Raw genomic sequence first — 20,657 nt, forward strand, 5'->3', positions numbered from 1 at the left:
CAGGAGAGAGCAGGATAGGAGTGTCTGTTTCCACATGCTGTCCTTCCTAGGAATACTGTACATGCCTCATACCTTAAAGTGGTTAGAGATTAGGGTTCAATTAAAGCTAACCTCTGGCTGTTGGTAATTTAAATGGACACAAAGTAAATAAGGAGAAGCTGTAATTAAATCAAGATACACAATGACATTCCTTCAGATTAAGTTACAGATTTGAACAAATATAATAAAAAGCATATCCAAGCAATTATTTAAGAGGACAAAGATAAACAGCTCATTAATGAGTCAGAGCTGCCTACTTTTATTACATATTTGATCTTTACTTATAGTTTTTTCTTCTCTTTATCACAGGAGCATTCAATAAAGCAAAACCTTAATCTTTTTAGTATTAGATTCTTGATAATTTATCTCACTGAGATAGACTAGTTAGATATTTTTAGGCAAATAAATAGGATTGGATATGCTATCTATAAACAGTTCTGAAATTGAATCAATCATTTATTTAAATTTTGTATTCCACATGTTCACAAACCATTGCTAATTGCTATTAAACAACTTTTATCATACAAAAAATATACATTTAAGACCTTAATGAAGACAGTTTTAATTTCTGAATCTAGCCCTCCATTTTTGCTATGTTTTAATAAAAATGAAGTATTTTTATTATTTCCGAATTCATTTGTAGTTGCCTGCTATATTGTAGGCGCAGAAGTGGTCACTGCCTGTTTCCTGTGATGGAAAGTTTTACTTGTGTAGGGTTGCAGCTTCAGCTGTGATTGAAGTTTATCATATACTAGAGATTGTAGGGTTTTCCCAGTCACTAGTTAAAGTACAAGAAAGGATTTTGTCATGTCGTTTCATTTAACTCTTTTGTGTGTAAAATTTTACAAAACATCAAAGGAGGAAACATTTAAAGCATTATGTGTTTTATTTTAGGGAATTCTGAGCTGAAGTCAAGACAGACAAGATACTTTTAGTGTTCTTACAGATTAGCAGTTTGCTCCTTTATTATATCCTCATCTTTGGGGAAGGTGGGCGGAAGATCAGCCAGCTGAAACAAAGCTAGAAGAATTTGCCTAGAAATACTGGAATTTCCTGCTGTTCTGAGCCAAAGGTGACAGCACTGGTCTTCCTTGCTGACTGCTAAATGCACTGTCAGTAGTAATATGTATTAAAATGGAGGCTTCTCTTATACCCTCCTTGGTCTCACTTGCTCTTATATTGGTTCTAGACCTTTTAAAGAACTCCTTCAAGAGTGAATTAAAGGCACCAAAAGCCTTCCTAATGGCCACTATTTGCAGATACTTGGCAGCATTAAAAGCATAAGAGAAGATATGAGGGTATAATAGGTTTTATGTGGGTTTGCCGAAGCAGAATGATTCTAGTTGACACATGAGAGAAATGTGAGGCTTCTGTGTGCGTGTCTTGGTCAGTGAATCCATAGTGCTCTTATCCTGGGAAAAGTCTGGTTGCTGGGGAAGAAAAAAAAAAAAAAGAAAACTGTATAATACAGCCCTTTGAAGGGGGGCAAATCTGCTGTGGTGAATGAAAATTTGTTTCCAGTCCAAACTGATGTCTTGCTAGCATAATGAAATTTCTTCCTGCAGCACCTGGCAGCTCGTGTTTCATCGTCTCAAGACTTTAATTATTTGGGCTTTTACATCAAGTTTCCTGTTCTTGGGACAGTTCTGTGTGACACTGGCTTTAGAAACAAATCAAGTGTTAGAGCAGGCTGCAAAGTAAACCCCGAGCTGTTTGCAATTCAGTGTCACTGTGTTTTGAAAGAGATGGAGCTTTTGTAATCTCTTTTTGTTGTGACTAAAAGGACATAGTGCACACAAGTATTTCAGATAATGCAGTTCGGTGGAATCAAAATTATATCCTTGTACTGCAAAGTCTTAGAATAACAGGTATGGACACCTGTGTTTAGAATGTATGTCTGTCTGTTGGTAAATGATACGCCTTATTGTACACCAGGTTTCTTAAGGCATCAGGACAAGAGTCAGATGCCTTTATTATGGAGCAGTAGCTTGACAGCTCTTTTGGTTCCCAGAAATTCAAATGAAATTAAGTCCATATCATAAAGAAAGAATAAATGTGTGTAGGGAGAAAAGCATTTGTCAGACCACTAGTATGTTCCAAATAGGTTTTAGATTGGGTGCAATAGATATTTTCCTTTTTAATTCTGCTGTATTTTCAGATCATGCTAATTCTTTTCTTATTTTGCTCATTTTGCATTTTTCATCCCTTTTCCTCCTTTCCCTTATGTTTTAATCCTACCCCATTTTTTCACATGACAGGAAAAAGCCAGATCACATCAGGTACCAACCAGCTTCTTTTATACCTTCCCAATGTTTCCTTGGCACGCAAAAAGCTCTTCATTAACCCTGCATTTAATTTTGATTACTTGCAATGGATGTATAAGTGACTCAGTCTAAGAAAATAACAGAAGGATTCTGCCTGGGATGCCAGTATACCTGCTGCTCAATTCCTTTAAAAGATTCAGAAAGATGGAGCTAGTTTTTAGCTAAAAAAGGAATTAAAGCCAAGTTTCTGCACTCAAACTTCTGAGCATACAAGATCAATGTCTTGCCTTTTTCCAATTGAAGTTGATGAGATTTTTTTTTTCTTATCAACTGCATTGGGAATAGACATGTGCTTTTAAATGTTGTGCATTATTAATTACTCTTTTAATTGTGTGCTGCTAGCAACTAGAGGAAAAAACAGTTTCTGAGAATCACAAAGCACAATTCATTGTTTTATGTAAAACTCAAATTTTTTTTTCAGTATTACTCTCAGTTCTCAGAAATTAGAATTTTTTCTATAGATTTTTCATTGTTTCCAATTTAATAAATGCAGTTTTGAATTGTATAGGTGTACATGATGGAAAACATTGACTTTTTAAACAGGAACAACTGTGTTTAACCACTACGAAGTGAGACAGTATAAACTACTTTAATATTCCAAAGAATGTTCTCTCCTTCACCATGCTTCTCTCTTGCTTTTGACAGAATAACACATTTAAGGAAACTTTGGTAGTAATGAGTACTTACTGCACACATGATGCCTGAACATTTTAAATTTTTCTTAGAACCTGATAGATGTGGGTTACCCTATAGCAGCACCTTCAGTGCAGAGATTGTACCTCAGAAGTTCCTGGCTGATGCTGGTCTAGACCCCCAGCAGTCTGTTTGCTACAGTAAAGTGAAGAGTTTGTTGATGGTATTTGGTTAATGAGGAATAACTCCAAGTTTTTGGCCTGAATAGAACTGCTGTGGTGCTGACACCTTGGAGGGCAGTCTGACACTTTCATCCTGTTACAAAAAAAAAAGAAATGTATTAATTCTGACATCTGCTTCTAAAGTGTGATCTACAAGTTATCCAAAATTGTAAATTGCTGATCTCATTTAGTAAAAGTCTATTTTAGAAAAGCAACAAAACCTTCACCCTTTGTGGCTGGACTGAATTTTTTTTAAACAGATTTAATTTCTCTACTATGAACAAAAAGTTCATAGTACTTTCAAATACTTTCAAATACTTTCAAAACTTCTAGACTAGGTTTTAAAGATGGCACAAATTTGTGTTACAATTTATAACATCACTTTTTAATAACATGACTTGTTACCAACTGATGAGATTAGAGCTTGTTTACTAGAGTAACTCAGGAAATACTTAGCTGTAGAACAAATGAAGCATTGCATTAATGAAGTTAATTGCACTTCCTAAGGCTCTTACTAGGGATTTGCTCCATTGCTCGTTGTCTTGGGGCAAGGCTGCTTTTTTTTCCCCTTTACCACTCCCTTTATCACTTAGGCACTGCTTTCCATGTTGCACTCTTTTGTGTTATGTTCAAAAAAAGCACATGAAAAAAGATGTGAGTTTTTCCTTTTCAAGTTTGCTTTTTTGTTAAGTTTCCTATATGAATATTAGCAATAGCCTGCCTTATATTTGGGGCACACTTACTGCATCTGTAAATTGATAGTAAAGATGATCCCTTTTCAATATCAGTGACTAAAACTACTGCTGTTAATAAATTTAAAAAGTCAAGAATTACAAGAAATCCTGTTGTTGCTTTTTAAATTAAATATATCTGCACAACATTTGAAAAGATTGTTAAAAGGTAGAATCTCATCTGTCTATGAAACACTAACCTTTCTAACAAATACTAGATTTTCTGTTTGGGATCTAACATTTTTTGTATATATTAATTTTTCTTAACCATCTCTGTGTGCTTCTCTCCAGGAATGGCTTGTGGTGGTTGAATAAATACATGGGGCCCTCTTGTTACTAATTGTAGTAAACTGTAGCTTGAAGCTCAACAGCCTGTGGATAACAAGATCTGTTGCAACACAGTATTTTGTGTACTGTTACCATTCAAACTAACTGGTAGTTCAGGAAAAAGTGTTGTGTGTTAAAGGTGGGGTACTGGAGATGACTGAGGAATGATGCTGTGGTAAACACAGGTTTGCATTATAAGCCTGAACAAAACAAGGTGTAAATTTCACTGAATTGTCTTGTACATTCCCTTCATTTTTGTCAGTGAAAATGAAACTGTGATTATTGGTTTGCTTTTATTTTGTGCATCCCAGAAGAGCAAGAAAGGCATGGTTTTGTCTACTGGGTTTTATTTTTCATTCAGTGGTCTGATAAAACATCATTGTTAGAGATCTGAGAGGTTTTTTTCCCAAAATAAGAGTGCTTTTCCATTCTCTGGGATGTATCCTGTGTGAACAGTGAGTTTGACAAGAAAGGATACAGTTCAGAGGAGTTTTTAAGCATCATATTATCTTTTGGATTTTACTGGATGCCTTCTTTAAAGCATTTATTTGATTTATTTGATTTTCCTTCAAAGCTGAGGCTTAATTTAAAATCTTACTTAAAAGGTTTTCATTGGATTTTTTTTTTAGTCTTTATATACAGTGCTTTTATTTCAGACATGCCCAGTGTAGATAGGTATTAAACCTGCATGGGATAGCAACACTGAAGTATTTTTAGTGCTTTAGTAAGTTAGTTCTACTCCCAGAAATATTTCAGGATTAGTTTACATGGGTTTAAGTATTTCTGTTATTCAAACTATATGAATTTTTATTATCAAACAACTACTTAAAATTGTAGCTTGCTGCTAAAATACAGAAGAAAATGTTCTTTAAAATGAAAGTGTTTTGTGTGATAGCTTAACTAATGTCATAACATGAATGTGTTTGTTTATGACTCAAATTATTTGAACCATGCTTTCTTTTCTGTTTGGCTCTGCTTTCCCTTTTTTCATTATTCTCATGAAATATTTCCCAAAATTGTATTACTTTCCTGAATTCTTTCATGCAGTCTCTTTGTAGACTGTATGTTAGCACATCTCAGTCACATAAGCACTGTAAAATCAGCTATGTATTCTCTGGATGTCTCTTCATTTGAATAGGCGCTGGTTCTCAATACAAAATAACCAACTTGTGTACCAGAAGAAGTTTAAGGTAGGAGTTGAAAACTTGCTTGGGAAAAATTGGGATTTGGGTGGTGATTTTTCTGATTGATTGGGGAAATGGCTGATGTGCATCCTGGGTGATCTTCAACAACCTACTGTTTTCTTCTAAATTAGTTTCTCCCTTTGTAAAATGGGACTAATAGCTATACTGACAGATTCTGAGATTCCTGTGCACTGATTGTAAGCACATACTTTATTTGCTGTGGGTTTTGTAACCTCGTTAGAGTATTAAAAGTTGTTGGTCCCAAAAGGCTTGTGCTCACTTGCTGGCAGTCAAATATTCCATGCTGTTCTCTGAGCAGTTGTGTTTAACTCTTTCAGGACTTGCTCCTCCAGTTACTTACTGGTTCACACACCCAATTCAGCAACTGGGGGAAAAAAGCATGAAAGTTTGTTACAAAGCAGTCAGGGCTGCTCAGTACATGTATTTAGTGTTGAAAATGCGCAGTGGTTCAGCAGTCAGTATCTGCCTTGGTGCTGGTGGGAAGTGCAGCCATTTTATATCAAATCAGCAGGTCCAGCTCTGCCCCAAGCCATAGAAGCCTTTTCAGTCAGGTTTTGGGCCCCTTTGTTTGCTGTTCTAGAATCTGCTTTTGCACCAAGGAGCTGTAGTTGTTCTTCAGGTTGGGAACAGACAGATACTGTATGGAGATTGTGGGGAAAAAAAGAGGAAAGAGCTTATGGCAATTAATTCTTCACTGCAAACAGATTGGGATCAGAGGTGTTCCTTGCATCTGATGCTATCAAATCAGGGGGCTTCATTTCTGTGGTTGGAAAGAAAGCACACTGTTGAGTTTGAGCATATTTGGTTGGGCATTCTGTGTTTGTGAATTCTCATTGCTCTTTTTTTAACTGCACCTTTAAAATGCTGATAGCTCAGAATGGAATTCTTATTAATTGAATCAAATTTTCAAAACCACTGCATTCAACTTCTGGGTTTTTTTTATGAGACACTTAAAATGCTGCTGATTTAAATATAACTTTTCTGATTTAATTGTGAGTTAATTGCCTTTCTTAGAGTATCTTTGTAGTTTGAATACTGTTGTTTAAATTTAAGGTGTTGATTATTCAGTAGATTGGATTGTAGATCTCGAAATCCACTGAGTTCAAATTTTATTTTTGGAGGAAAAAATCAGTGTAACCAGGAAAATAGAATTCAATTCTTAATAATTCAGGATTGAATTATTATCTTATTACCAACTATATTATTTTTTTTCTCTGTGACTCTCTTGTTAACTTTTGTCTCTTAGGATAATCCCACAGTGGTTGTTGAAGACTTGAGGCTCTGCACAGTTAAACACTGTGAAGACATAGAGAGACGCTTCTGTTTTGAGGTGGTTTCTCCAACAAAGTAAGGAGAAGCAGTGGAGTATGTTTATTTAAAAATAAAAATAATTACATGTAGTTGTTTTAAAAAGATTAATGTTTCTCTTGGGATAGATCAAAACAGGAAAAGTATCTGAAAAATTCTGCTCTCTGAAATTTTGGCCGAGAGTAAGTGATGCTGTGAGAAGTGTCTCTGGTATTTAGTTTACTTTTGGCATTAAAATAAACATGCATTCTTGTGCTTTTTGCATAAATGGCTTGTGCTGCAGGGCTCTGCTGGGGCTTAGTATTAGCTGATACTATCAGCTGCTTAGTAATGTAGAAAATAGGTCTCAGTTTCTCCACATTTCAGATTGGTGCAATGAGAGAGAAGCACTTTAATAAGCTGTTGTCTCAGTCATGTTAAATTATACTTCAGAATGCACTGAAACTACTAAAAATGAAACTACTAAATGAAAAATAAAATTATTTTCAGCTCCAGCAGTGCTTTGGCTGTATTTAGGGAATTTTGGCATCCTGCCACAGCAAGGGCAGGCCATGGATTCCTCATTAGTGATTGTGAGATGTGACCATATTTAAGTTTTTGATACGAGGTCAGCTTGCTTTTAGATTTGGAGGTTATCTACAGTTTCCACTCCTCCTTAGATTTCTCCTTTGGGTAGATTGCTGTCCATCCTGATGTTTACATCCCCAGTTGTGGTCACTATAACATGCATTTTGCTCTTGCTTGCCTTTTTCAACCCATAAGCGTTGGAACAGTTTTATACTCCATGACCTGTTTCTTTTACTGTTGATGAGCAAAGTAGTTCATTCTTTGTCATAGAGCTTTAAAGTTGCTCTCTTGATGTCAGTGAATGAAAGTGTGTTTTCAGGGACTGATACCTGTGTCTTGTGTCACAGGTGCAAAATGCATTTGAGGATATAATGAAGAAAAATTTAGAATAAGAAAAGGAATAGGAAGCTAAGCCATTGTCAGTGGTTTTGGAAGAGTCATTTCTTTATCTATATTAGCATTACCTGCAAATAATTTTAAAATAAGGAGTTTGCAGCTCACAAAGGCTCAGCTGCTTTGTTATCTTAAAATAAATGTGTTTATTAGATGATGCCTACTAAACTTGTGATAGCAAGAAACTTGCTCCATTAAAACAGACCCCTGAGCAACACGCTGTTGGATGTCAGCTGCTTGGCCACTGTCTCTGAGTGCTTTGTGATTTGTCACAGGAGCTGCATGCTTCAGGCTGACTCGGAAAAGCTGCGGCAGGCGTGGATTAAGGCTGTTCAGACCAGTATTGCCACAGCATATAGAGAAAAAGGGGATGAATCTGAGGTGAGTTTAACAACCCACCGAACAACTACCTCCCTTTAGATACTGAAAATTTAAAATGCATAAAGCCTCTTTTAATGAGAGAGAAGGAAAAAACAATCCATTGTTTGTCTTCCATGGGAAATGCAATGAAATTTTGAAGGCTGTGCATTATATCTGATCTGTCTTTCACTTCATCATGTTAATATTACTATGGTCTGTATGGTTTTTTTGAGATTTCTCTGTAGTGTGATTAAAAATCATAGGATATTCTTATATTCAGTTTTATATGTCTTCTAAAAACCTAAACTTTTTTTTTGATTCTGTGGCTTTCCTTTGCCTTGGTAGAAGAGACTTTTCTTGGATTTTAAAGTAGTCAGTATCTGTGGGACTTTTTTTCTTTAGTTTGGCGTGTCTCTTAATGGGTTTGTTTGTGTCTTTTTAAGAAACAGGAAAAGAAATCATCCCCTTCTACTGGGAGCCTAGAATCTGGGAGTGAGACAAAAGAGAAGTTGTTGAAAGGAGAGAGTGCTCTGCAGCGAGTGCAGTGCATTGCTGGTAATGCTGCCTGCTGTGACTGTGGTCTGGCAGATCCTCGCTGGGCCAGTATCAACCTGGGAATCACACTGTGCATCGAGTGCTCTGGGATACACAGGTTGGGGAGCTCCTCACAGCTGCATTTCATTTGTGCATTGGCTTAATTAGCAAGGTGGTGTTTGCCTCTTCAAAGGTATATTGAAAGAAAATTAGAGACCCTTGTTTGTAAATAGAATTAAGGTAACTGCTTTATTTGCATAAATTAATGGTAAATCTGTCTGAGGTAAGATATAACATGTAGTTACAGGTTAATGGTTTTTTCCATGTTGTTTAGGAGCTTGGGAGTCCACTTTTCAAAAGTAAGATCTTTAACGTTGGATTCATGGGAACCTGAACTCCTAAAGGTACAGTATTTTTGAAACGGCCTTCTGTTTGGTACTTAGATTGTTGTTCTAAAGCCTCTGCATCAGAAAGTTCAATGCAGGAAACACGTTTGTACCCAGTGTGTCTTGCAGTTTTGAGCAGAAAATGTTTATACTTGTGTGTTGGTTTATTTTAATTCATACTTTCTTATACTCCATAGTAATTTGTGCTACAAACTTGCAATTCAGAACAACTTACAACACCTTCAGGTTTGCAAGTGCACTCTGAGTAGCAAGTTGCATCTGATACTTTCAAGATATAAAAAGGCAAATCTGTTTACAAACCAATAATGTCTTTCAGTGGGCTGAAAATTTTGGAAGTGGTATATCACAACTGCTTTTGTGTGCCAAATTTCTAGCTTGAACCATGGTTATAAAAGTCATGTAACACTGAAATCCTGAAATAGGAACTTGTGCATGGATGCATGTGTGCCAGTGGATAACTCATGCAAACATTTGTTTCGAGCTGTGCTGTTCTGGCACTTAGGAATTGCTTTTCTATTCTGAACAATCAAAAGACAATGTGCTTTGTGGTTAAATAATTTTTTATCAATGTGTTCATGCTGAGAAAACAACCAACCAGCCTCCATGCCCACTCCAAAAAAAAAGCTGTACCTCTTGTACTGTTCATGTAAATGTCAGAACTAAATATTCTACCTGGCATTAGAAACAAGAGATCTGTTCATTGCAATCAAGAGGGTAAAATTCTCCTGTAAGTAGGCTTTTGTCTTTGTTCCTTTTCTATAATTGTATCATATTATGTCCTTTGGGTAAGGTGGAATACAGTTGATTGAATTGTCTGTTGCTGGTGGGCTAAGAACAGCTCCCAGCAAAACTGGTGGAGGTCTTTGTTAATGCAGGTGTCATTCTGATGGTTGTTTTTTCAGTCACTTTAAGAGTGACTAGATATTTTTCTCACCTTACTCAGAATTTGGTCTCTCTATCACTGATTGTTTCTTTATTATCATATAAACCCATGCTTATTTCTGTTAGTGTACTTTTACCAGTGAAAACACTAAGTTGTGAATATAGGCTGAGTGAGGTTAAAAACAACTGAATAGGTAGATGAAGCTTTTTGCAATTATATTTGAGTTTTTTTCATTTTGCTTTATAGCTTATGTGTGAATTGGGAAATGATGTTATAAATAGAATATATGAAGCGAAGTTGGAAAAAGTGGGAGTAAAGAAGCCACAATCTGGAAGTCAAAGGTAGTATTTTACCAGCATTGCCTGTTGCTTCCGTTTATTGCTGCTTCCCTTAGCCTCGCCCTGTAAAAGATGCTGCCACTTAACTGTGTTACACTCCTTTGGTGAACTCATTTTCCTGTATCTCTCCCTTTTCTCACTCTCTCTGTTTATTGGGCATTCTTTCTGTTGGTCCCTTCTGCTTCTGCTGTTCATTTGTTCTTTTTATGATCTCACTCCCTCCTTTTGATGACAACTCTAGAGCATCACTGTGGACTTGTGGATTTTGTTTCCTCTCTGCTGGGTACCAGCTCAGCCAGCTGTACTTGGTGTGTGAGTGCTCCTGGAAGGAGCCTGTGGCTGTTCCTTTTGTTTACAGTGACTTTGTTCTTCCATTTGACTTTTGTTCCCTGTTCCTCAGAATGTTCACATCTTCCTACCTACATTGTTCATGAGCTCTGCTGCTTTACAGCAGCCTTCAAATCATTGTACTGCTGTCTTCTATTTCTCTGATGCTAAGCTGTGTTTGCAGGTAGATTCCCAATGCTTTGTGCTGCTGTATAGGCTCTTAAAACTTGCTTTTTTACTACCTTTTCAGTTCTGTGCTGCTTGCTGCCAAGTAGTTTTATAGTATAGAAAACTACATTTCATGAAGTGTTGGCAACTTGGAGACAGTGATGATAATATGAACAAAGTAGGAGATTTGCTAGATATTCCTTCGAGTGGTAACTGCTTTTCAGCAGTTTCAATGCAATAATTACAGCCCTTTTTATCAGTTTGGCACAACTGCTGTTGTGTTTTAAGCTCATAACCTCAGGTTACAAGGAAAAATACTTCAGTATGTGATATGGAACTGATGGCTGTGCCTACCTAGGGCTTGTTATTGTTTTCTTGTGTAATCTTAATGTTCCTGTAACAAATGCTGCTATTTATATTTACTTAAGAAACTAAATATCTGTTTTTTAGTAAGTTATTAACAATGTAAACATGTATAAAGGTTTAATACAGGTAACATAGGGTAACTAACGCTTATTTCTTCCACATACCACTTTCCAATGTCTCTGTCTGAAAGTATATACATGTTTGTGAACTTAACAAAATTACTTTCTTTTGAGCCTTATACAAAATTTAATCATGAATCCAGAAAGTGACAGTGTGCTTTGCATCTTTCTGACAATGTGCTATAGGTGTGTCTTATGTGCAATGCCAAGCTACAGTTTTGGTTACTGACTTTAGTACAAAATAGATACTCTTTTAATACATGAAAATACTAAAATATTGGCTTACTAACTCCAGGAATTTTGTATATGACAGGCAGGAGAAGGAGGCATACATCAGAGCAAAATATGTGGAAAGAAAGTTTGTAGAGAAGCAAGCTGCATCAGTACCTCTGCCTGAGCCTGGAACAAAAGTTTTGCCTCCAAGTCAGGAAGAGAGAAGGCACAGTGTCCCTGAAAAATCCCTTTTGGCAGGGGAACAAGGTGCAGCATCCCAAAAAGGTATTTACACACTTCTCTCCTTAGCTGTATTGCCCATATTCTTTTTAAGGTAACATATTTTTAAAATTAATTGACTTCTGCCTTCTGCAGAGACTATGGAATCTGTTTTTTTAATGGGTTGTAGCCTAGTGTAGAGTGTAGGGAAGAGCAGACTTCTTCAGAGCTTTTTTACACGGGGAAGGATTTGGAATGGGGATGCTTGTAACTCAGAATCATATTAACCACCTTCTCTCCTCGGTATTTTCATCCTCTTGGTTTTTCCAATAACGTTCTCTCCTGCCCTGTCCCTTCCTTACTGCCCGCTTTGTGCTTTGCTAACCTGCATGTCCCAGCGGTTGCTGTAAGTAGCGACGAGGCGAGGCGGGAGTCTCTGTTCTGTCCTGATGAGCTTGATTCACTCTTCTCCTACTTTGATACCTCTTCAAAACTCCGTAGTAGTAAGTACTACAGCTGTGGCGTGTTCACTGTTTGCACTAGTGATCCATTGTGCGTTGTGGCCATTCCCTGCTTCAGTCTGTTGTCTCCAGACTGCTGCACTGCTTAATATTTTCATGAAATATTTTAAGCTTTTTTACTTATCCTGATTTTTTTTTCACTTCTAGTTATCTTTGACATTTTTTATTATTATTGTAAATGTTTTGGTTACAAAATGGGACTTCATATTTTTCTCTGGATGCATTAAGAATATTGAGCAAGAACAAGCCATTCTTTTAAAGTTATGTTCAGGACCAAGTATAAGAGCTTGCTTTATTGTCATGGTATCTGTGAGGAGCAGATAGCTTCAGCTCTGCATAGTAATTGCAGTTTCTCCCCCAAAACAGTCCGAAGCAGTGACAGTGGGATCCAGCCAAGCACTGATGACAGCAGAGAACACCTTGCCTCTACTATATCAGCCAACAGTTTGTATGAACCAGGTGTGTTAGGCTTTGCACTGTAAGATGAAAATTTAATCACTTGGCAGCAGGTTTTTTTTGTAAAAAAGATTAATACTTGGTGATACAATTCATGTCTGCTATCCTGGTTGAAATGCTTTTGGCAAGGGTAAAATTTGCCTGAGGGATCTTTCTTTTGGTCCTGCTACCAAAAATGACATTTAATCCTTCTAAATGGGTTCAAAGAACTATGTTTTTTCCAGTCAGATGAGGCTGATCCCAAATGCATGATCCTTTTATAAATAAATAAATCCACAGAGATAGAATTCCTCTTGAGTCACAGATAGTAGGCTTTTATGTGTTATTTGTGCATCCTTGCTTAATTTTTCTGTTTCTTATTTTTGTGGAATCAACCAAGTCTTTAAACATCGTTCCTTCAACTCAGAAGTTCTATAAATTGATGAATGAATTTATTTGCTAATTTTAGCATGCTGTACTGACAGATATATTGAGTATGGCTTCTAAAAATTTCCAAAACACTTCTTTATAAAGCAGACCTATTCTTCTACATGAAAGCACTCTTTTAAGGTATGTTTTAAATCCAGAAGTTCATAGATGTTATAGCAGGCAGGCAGCATGTGGCTTAGATCTTTTTTGATTATGTTGTAGAAGTATTTATGATGCTGTAATTCACAAAGTTTCTATGTAGCAACATCTTTATCTCCCAGACTTCACTCCATATAACCATTACTGAGATGAAGAGAAAGACTGTGCTTTAGTCCAAAAGATTATAGCTACAGCAAGTAATTGGTAAATGACAATGGTGTCTGTTAACAAAAATTAGTTCAGAACAGTATTAGCCTCATACTCAGGTGTTTCAGATAAAGATATATTTGTATGACTGTATCTTTACAGAAAATTAGTTTTATTCATATCTTGCAGTTTACAGTAAAACACACTCTATACCTTAAACAATTTCTTAGAAATCACATGGCATATGTAGATTGAAGTATATACAGTAATGTGCAGAGAATGTTTTCTGTGCAATAATAGTTCTGTGAAGAGACTGTGCCTGAATACTGGAGCTAAAGACATCTGTGAATTCCCCTGGCAGAATGGGGCAACAATACATAGCATTCTGTAAAAGCTGAGCTACCTGTTGTCAGAGAAATGTTTTGATCAGAATTCCAAGAGGTACCTTGTTAAAACAGGAATAGGGTAAGCAATTCTTTTTTTCTTTTCAGAAGGAGACAAGCAAGAGTCTCCAGTGTTCTGTGACTCCAAGCAGCCTAGTCCAGGATTGCAGTTGTATCAAGCTGCCTTTGAGAAAAATCTTCCTCACATGGCAGAAGCATTGGCTCATGGAGCTGAAGTAAACTGGGTCAACGTGGAAGAAAACAAAGCAACACCACTCATTCAGGCAGTGCGAGGGGTATGTGATGTACAGCACTGGTGATGGGGGAGGAGAGCAAGGGAAATAATGATATTTCTGTGTCACTGTTCCTTTTGAGCTGCTTGCTTCCCTAATGAATGATAATGTGATGCTGAAGTTATGCTTACAGTGTTCTTTTAGAGTTGTTTCTGGAATATTTTTACCTGTTAATGCTTTGTTTGGAATTCTATGTCTAGTAGTGTTTAAAGTTGGAAGCAACTCCCTTTAGTTTCCTTTACTGTGTGGCTCAGTGGTGAGAGGGCAGAAGAGGTTTGGTTTGATTCTAGAGATCTGGTGCTGAGTGGTTTCTTTGTTTTCATTCTGTAGGGTTCATTGGTTACTTGTGAATTTTTGCTGCAGAATGGGGCCAACGTGAACATCCGAGACATGAAAGGAAGGGGGCCCCTGCACCATGCCACAGTTCTAGGACACACTGGGTAACTCACTGCCCCATGATTTGTACATGGCCATCCTTTACTCTAGTTGTTCATGGGAAGCTTCTTCATTGCCCCAGATATTCTGATATTTTAATACTATTTCAGGTGATACAAGTTTTTCTTAAGCTCTGGTTGTGAGAGAGGAAATAGTATTTTGATTTAGCAGTCTCGTCCACTAGCAAAACACTTGTGTTTTCTAATGTGGATTAAATAAATGGTTTGCTTACTACTCTGTTAACATGTTCTACAGGAACTGCTCTATTTTGATATATATGAGACTTTTGATGATTTAAACTAAATCATCAAAATTACTTTATTAGTTTTCTTCCTTTATTGTCAAAAGTATTCTTCAATGGATTTTTTTCTAAACAGGCAAGTGTGCTTATTCCTAAAACGAGGAGCAAACCAGCATGCCACTGATGAAGATGGGAAAGATCCATTGAGTATAGCAGTGGAAGCTGCAAATGCAGATATTGTTACACTGTAAGTTGTACATTCTGTTTTCTGACTAGATAACTCAGATTTTGCTATTCTGTTTCAAGTTAAAAATAAAATAAATGTCAAAATTCCTGTACATAAAAAGAGGGGGGAACAAAAGAAAAATCAAAATACTCTATCTCTAGATGACTTCTCTGGTGTGAGATTCAGGAGAGCATTGTAGGTCTTGCATTGTAGTCTTTTTTGTGCTTTTAAAGATGACATTGTTCCTTTTGTTTTCTGGATGGCAGGTTGCGTTTAGCAAGGATGAATGAAGAAATGCGTGAATCAGAAGGACTCTATGGGCAGCCAGGTCAATACTCTTCTAATAACCACACTGAAATGCAGTATAAGAAGTGTATACAGGAATTTATCAGTTTACAATTAGATTCTTAGTGTCTGAGGGAAATTTAAGATTGCTTCATACAATAGTGTTTTTTATAAACCAACACATTCTAAAGCTTCATTGAAATTCAGTGGTGTGACTTTGTCAGAGTACTTAGGGAACCTAAAAGGAGACTGTTTAAAGAGCATCATCATAGCAGTGTGTTACTACAGCCATGACCACCCTATTTTGCTGGTAGTTGTCCACAGTTTTCTCCTATTGCTGTTCCATTGACATTTGTGTCATGTTAGGATTTACCTGACATTATTTAGTAGCAGCTTTCTGACTCAGCTTGCTTAGAGACTTGAAGAGTTCATCTTATTCCAGGACACCATTCTCCTTCCTGTGGAATGGTCCCCTTTTTCTTTTTTTAAGAAAAAAAACCTTGCACACCAATGTAAAAAATATACATGAAATATTTCAAACTGCCTCCAGACAAAAGTAGGAAAGTATTATTTCCTTAAATTTAATTTAAAAATATTTTTATTTGTTAAGATACTAATAAGAAACAAAGCAGTCATTCTTAAGTATGTATTTTTGTATGCAGAGTTTCTTTTTGTTTGGTTAAAAAACAAATAGAAGCTGGCAGATACTTGAGCCAACTCCAGCAGGAAAGTAACAAATTATATTTAATGCATATGTGCAACTTTATTCTCAGGCACTCAGACCTAATTTATGCCGTGTTCTGATGTGATATTTGCTTCCATAGGAAGGTAATTTAATATCATGCAAGTACCAATAGTGAAGGCACACTTGATTATGAAGTTAGACAGCTAAAAACACCCTGCTGTTCCTGGCAGAAGTGAAAGGTCAACCTTATTTTTGAGGTTGAGTGCTGAGTACTCTCAGTTGACTCCTATAAGGCCCTTATGTGTTTTCCACTGAGGAATTGGGCAGGGAGGATGTTGGAGCAGTAGAATCTAGGGACTGCAGCTGATGCAATCTGATCCTGACACTTTACAGCTGGTAAGGTGAGATTGACAGTGAAGAGTAGATTTGTCACAACAGGCAGAGCTTGTCCAAAATCAGGTGGAGGCTTTCATTAGAATAACTGCTGAAATTAATGCCACAAGCTGGAGCAGAGTCCCAGCCAGAGCACTTACTGTGTCTTTGGATAGCACAGCTCTGCCCCCTTCACTCTGGTACTTGGTGCAGTTTCTTTTAAAAGTTGGAGTCACTATTTGAGTGTTTTGAATGTTTTTGTCTGCTATAGAAGGGTTGTGTCAGTGTAAGCACAGAACCTGTTTGCTGTCATGGGATGTCACACCTTTCTGTGGTTTTAAGGGATGCAGGTCTTTTTCACTCCTTAAACATGTTAAATTATCTACACTGCCCTTACTTTAGAACTCCAGTGTTCTGAAATTATGATTTTAGAAGAAAATAGGGATTTTCAAGACAATTGTATATTTGCTGGTAGCTGTCTGAGGGTAAATATCATTGTATGAATCGTCATACAATGATATTGCTGTCATCAGAGTGAAGCCAACTGCCTACTTCTCAGCTCTAGCAATGCAGCTGATAAACAATTGCTCACGTAGCTAATGGCATCAAAATTTATAATTTAAGTATATATGGCTGGTTTGAGCTACTGAGTGAATGAATACATTGCTTTGCAAGGTACAGTTGGTCTTCCACAACATTCCTGGAATGGGAACTAGCTGAAACCAGCTTTAAAAAGTAATTTCTGGTGGTAGAAGCCATATGCACCTTAGTGCTGTTTCTGTATAATACTTGAGTGCTCATCTCCTGGTGCTACAGTACGTCTTGCTAACTCTTTGATATTAGCATTGCTACTTTTTCTTCCTACCTTTTATTGAATGTATGATGTGTGCCTTTTGAGTTACTCTGGTGTGAAATGGTAAAGCAGTGTTACAGTATTTTTGTACATATAATCTGCACTTTAGGGAAAACATTGCTTGGAAAGGGAACTTCCAGAATTCAATTTTAAAGTAGAATTTTAAAATGATAAGGTTTACAGTATTAAGCATATTAATGCAACGTACAAACTAAAGGGGCACTTTATTTTAGTCTATTTTTGTATGTAATATTTTTGTTATGTAATAGAGACAAAGCCAGAGCCACAATGTATCTTTCAAAAATAGCTTTTTCTTCTTTCAAGTTAATTTGAAAGAATCAAGCGTGGCAACTTGAACTGCAGTTCTCCAGTGGAACCCACCAGTGGAACCCACTTCTGTATTAAAAGCATAATTACTTTTATCACAGAAGCCTAATTCTGTTTTTGCCCTTCATAGCTATTCTTTTGGTGAATGTTACAGCTCCATTCTGTGCTGGTCTCCCAGAGCAAGAAGTTCTCACAAGCTGTTACAGTAAAACCTGTCCTGTGCCTGCTTCATCTCTAGAACACAGAATCACTGAATGGTTTGGGTTGGAAGAGACCTTAAAGATCATCTAGTTCCAACCCCCCTGCCAGGGGCAGGGAGACCATACTTGAAATTAAATCTGAAAACCAAAAGGGAATTTCTCTATAACTGACTTTTCCTAGTAGAGCAGTATTGAATGTATTCATCTTTTAAAGTCTGGGAAGAATTATGTTACTGGCCTGTTAAATATTTCTGGAAGGTCAGTTATTATTTGTGAAAGTGTTTAAAAGAATGGAGTCTCATCTCCAAAAGAATGATAGTTTTAACATTGCAAATGTGCACTAAAAAATTGAAAAACAAAACAATGTAACTTTTCCCAGTAGTGCAAATTTTTAAGCACAAAAACATTCTTTTCTTCCACAATCATGTTAGGAAAAAAAAGAATCTTCATATTTGACATACATGTTGAGAGAGATTTTGGGTTGATTTCTTTGTCATGCTATTAATCAAGCTGTCAGCAAGAAACAGTAGTGCTGGGATCTTGTGTCCTGTGTGGCCATCTGTGTTGGGAAGACTCTCAAATTTGGATGGCTACATAGCTCCTGACCCAACTCAATGTTTGATGCATTTAATTCCTTTTGAAGACGAAAGGGTATGGTTAGTGTTTTAAAACAGAACTTGAGCTAAGGCCCAAAATGCTCCAATAGATGAAAGAATGTGAAAATGAATGAAAAAATGTCCATTTTAAGTGGCAAAAGAATGACTTGGCAATGACTCAAGAAGTAATCACTCCTGAATGTGTTTTCCTGTGTAGACAGGGAGGGGGAGGAACATATTTTGGAATATGTTCTAATAGTGGGGTTGTGTTTAGGCTCAAAGGGTGAAGATTTAAAAAAAAAAAAAAAAAGATTTTTAGGGAAAGTATCATTGTTCTTATAGATCAAACTGAAAAATGTAATGAAAATGTAGATGAATGTAGAAATTTTATTTTTGCTGAAGTAATAGACAAAAGTAATTTATGAACAATAATTTATCTACTTAAGATTGCTTTTTTTAATATATATATTATTGTTTGCTGATTGTTTCTTTCATGGAGAATTCTGTTTGGCTGTAAGAATTCTGATCTCTGTTTCCAACTAAATCTTTATTTATGCCATAATTCTTTTTTTCTGTAGAGCATCTTGGTTAGCAGTTCCTTGCAAAAACAAGGATTTTATTCTTTAATGGCTAATAAATATTATTTTCTTTTTAAGTTGCTTTAAAGTGCTTTAACTTTTCCTTTCTAACTCTGAACTTTCCTCTGTGTGGCTGCCTGTGAGGTACTATTTCAGGTATAGTTTGGCTTTGTTTAATTTGCTTCTACAGAACGTGCATGCAAAGTAACCAGTCCCTCAGAGTTCGCATCAGCATCACTCCATCTAGAAGCAGTATTCATACATGAATTAAGTGTTGCACAGTAGGGCATTTGTGTAATGGTGGGTGATGTTGACTATTACAAATGTTTAAAACTGTTTCTCTTTTCTTTTCTACCTAGGAGATGAAATTTATCAGGACATTTTTCGTGATTTTTCTCAAATGGCATCAAATAATCCAGAGAAGTTAAACCGCTTCCAGCAGTCAGATTCCCAGAAGTCTTAAGTGTCAAGAAGGAAAAGAACCTGAAGCTTATAGTGCAAGTCTTTTTTTACTTCAACAGAATGAATTGTATGCATTTTGTTAGATAGTTTGGATAAAATGACCACTCCAATGTAGCTTTAGATTGTGGTAGCTGGGGAAGTGTATGAGTTGGTTTATGTTCTCCAGTACATATACCTCAGCAGCTGAAGATGTTTCAAGCCCCTGAGTCCCTGCTAGCTGAGTGTAAAGCAGCCCCTGTTCCATGGCCAGCGTTTGCAGCTCGCACTCGGGGGTGGCAGAGCGCGGCTGGAGCGCCGCAGGCTCCGGCTGCAGGGTGCTCACAGCGGCTCTGCTACCCAGAGCCATCACTGTCATCTGTCCCCCTGTCACCATAAAGAATGTCCCTCTGACAAGAAGGTCTGGGTTGCATTTTCTGGGACTGTTTGGAAGGGAATTTGGGCAATGATTTACTGAGTTGTCCTTCCATTTGTGGGACTGCAGCTCAACAGATTCTCTTGTTCCTGCGGTGACTCTGGTTAGAGGTAGGCTATTCTTCACAGATGTGATAGCTCCTGCTCTTTTGCAAGCTCTTTCACAGTGGAAGCTCTAGCACCAGGCTGGCCTTTATGCTGGTGACTGCAGGTCAGTCACAAAGGGATATATCCTGGGGACCAAATTCCTAAGAGCAGTCCATTTTCCTTTTTTTTCTTTTTCTCTTAAATTAAACTTTCAGTGCAGCAAGTATCCTTCTAAATGAGCATGTGGAACCTTTCATGAAAAATAAACTTAATCCTTTTGGACATGATGTGGGGTTTGTTTGTAGTATTTTGACATGAAAACTTGAAATTTGAGACATGAAAGTGAATATTGAGCCAACAAAGTTTGTGTGGAATAGTTGTACAAAGGCTATTTCTACTTTTTGCTGTTCTCACTACAAGCCCTAAGCTCAGTGTAAAAGTCTCATGTCTTGCAGCCACTCTAAGTTTAGGGCAATCAATCCCTTCTATCAGGAAGCAGTAGCCCTTGTATGATTGGCAATGATGTGTATATTTATGTGTTGTCTAAACTAAGGTGAGCACAGGAAAAACTAGAATTTCAGCGCACATTTCTGTCAAGTAATGAATGAACAAAGTCACCAACTGTGTTGTGAGGGCAGCAAGACATTTGCTTAATGCAGTAGTGAGCCCCACTCTGCCCTTGTGCATGTATAAATGGTATATCAAGATATATCCTTATATATCAGGTTATTTATACCTAGATAATAATCCTCCTAAAGCTCAAACCAGCAGATGCAATTCTTTATCCTCTATTTGTGTACCCTGTGGAGACAGCTTAAGCAGAGTTTTTAGGTGCCATAGTATCAATGTG

The 20,657-nt window shown here is 36.9% G+C and overlaps 1 protein-coding gene across 5 annotated transcripts in view; it reads left to right on the forward strand.

Moving 5' to 3' along the window:
* The window catches only part of ACAP2 (ArfGAP with coiled-coil, ankyrin repeat and PH domains 2), a 59,280-nt gene extending 39,186 nt beyond the window's left edge, over positions 1 to 20,094 (forward strand). The window contains exons 11-24 of one of the 5 annotated variants that reach the window (XM_084212347.1): positions 2,298 to 2,318; positions 5,414 to 5,465; positions 6,727 to 6,827; positions 8,024 to 8,129; positions 8,552 to 8,760; positions 8,977 to 9,046; positions 10,179 to 10,273; positions 11,564 to 11,748; positions 12,570 to 12,662; positions 13,865 to 14,052; positions 14,380 to 14,489; positions 14,862 to 14,972; positions 15,218 to 15,279; positions 19,207 to 20,094. In XM_084212347.1, the coding sequence (XP_084068473.1) occupies positions 2,298 to 2,318; positions 5,414 to 5,465; positions 6,727 to 6,827; positions 8,024 to 8,129; positions 8,552 to 8,760; positions 8,977 to 9,046; positions 10,179 to 10,273; positions 11,564 to 11,748; positions 12,570 to 12,662; positions 13,865 to 14,052; positions 14,380 to 14,489; positions 14,862 to 14,972; positions 15,218 to 15,279; positions 19,207 to 19,310 (1,507 nt within the window). In that variant the 3' untranslated portion in view covers positions 19,311 to 20,094. The remainder of the gene's footprint in view (positions 1 to 2,297; positions 2,319 to 5,413; positions 5,466 to 6,726; positions 6,828 to 8,023; positions 8,130 to 8,551; positions 8,761 to 8,976; positions 9,047 to 10,178; positions 10,274 to 11,563; positions 11,749 to 12,569; positions 12,663 to 13,864; positions 14,053 to 14,379; positions 14,490 to 14,861; positions 14,973 to 15,217; positions 15,280 to 19,206) is intronic. The other 4 variants (XM_084212348.1, XM_084212351.1, XM_084212349.1 and 1 more) reach the window with 4 other exon arrangements.
* Positions 20,095 to 20,657: the final 563 nt, after the last annotated feature.

Source organism: Fringilla coelebs, assembly GCF_963513975.1.
Source record: "Fringilla coelebs genome assembly, chromosome: 10".
Taxonomy (NCBI): domain Eukaryota; kingdom Metazoa; phylum Chordata; class Aves; order Passeriformes; family Fringillidae; genus Fringilla; species Fringilla coelebs.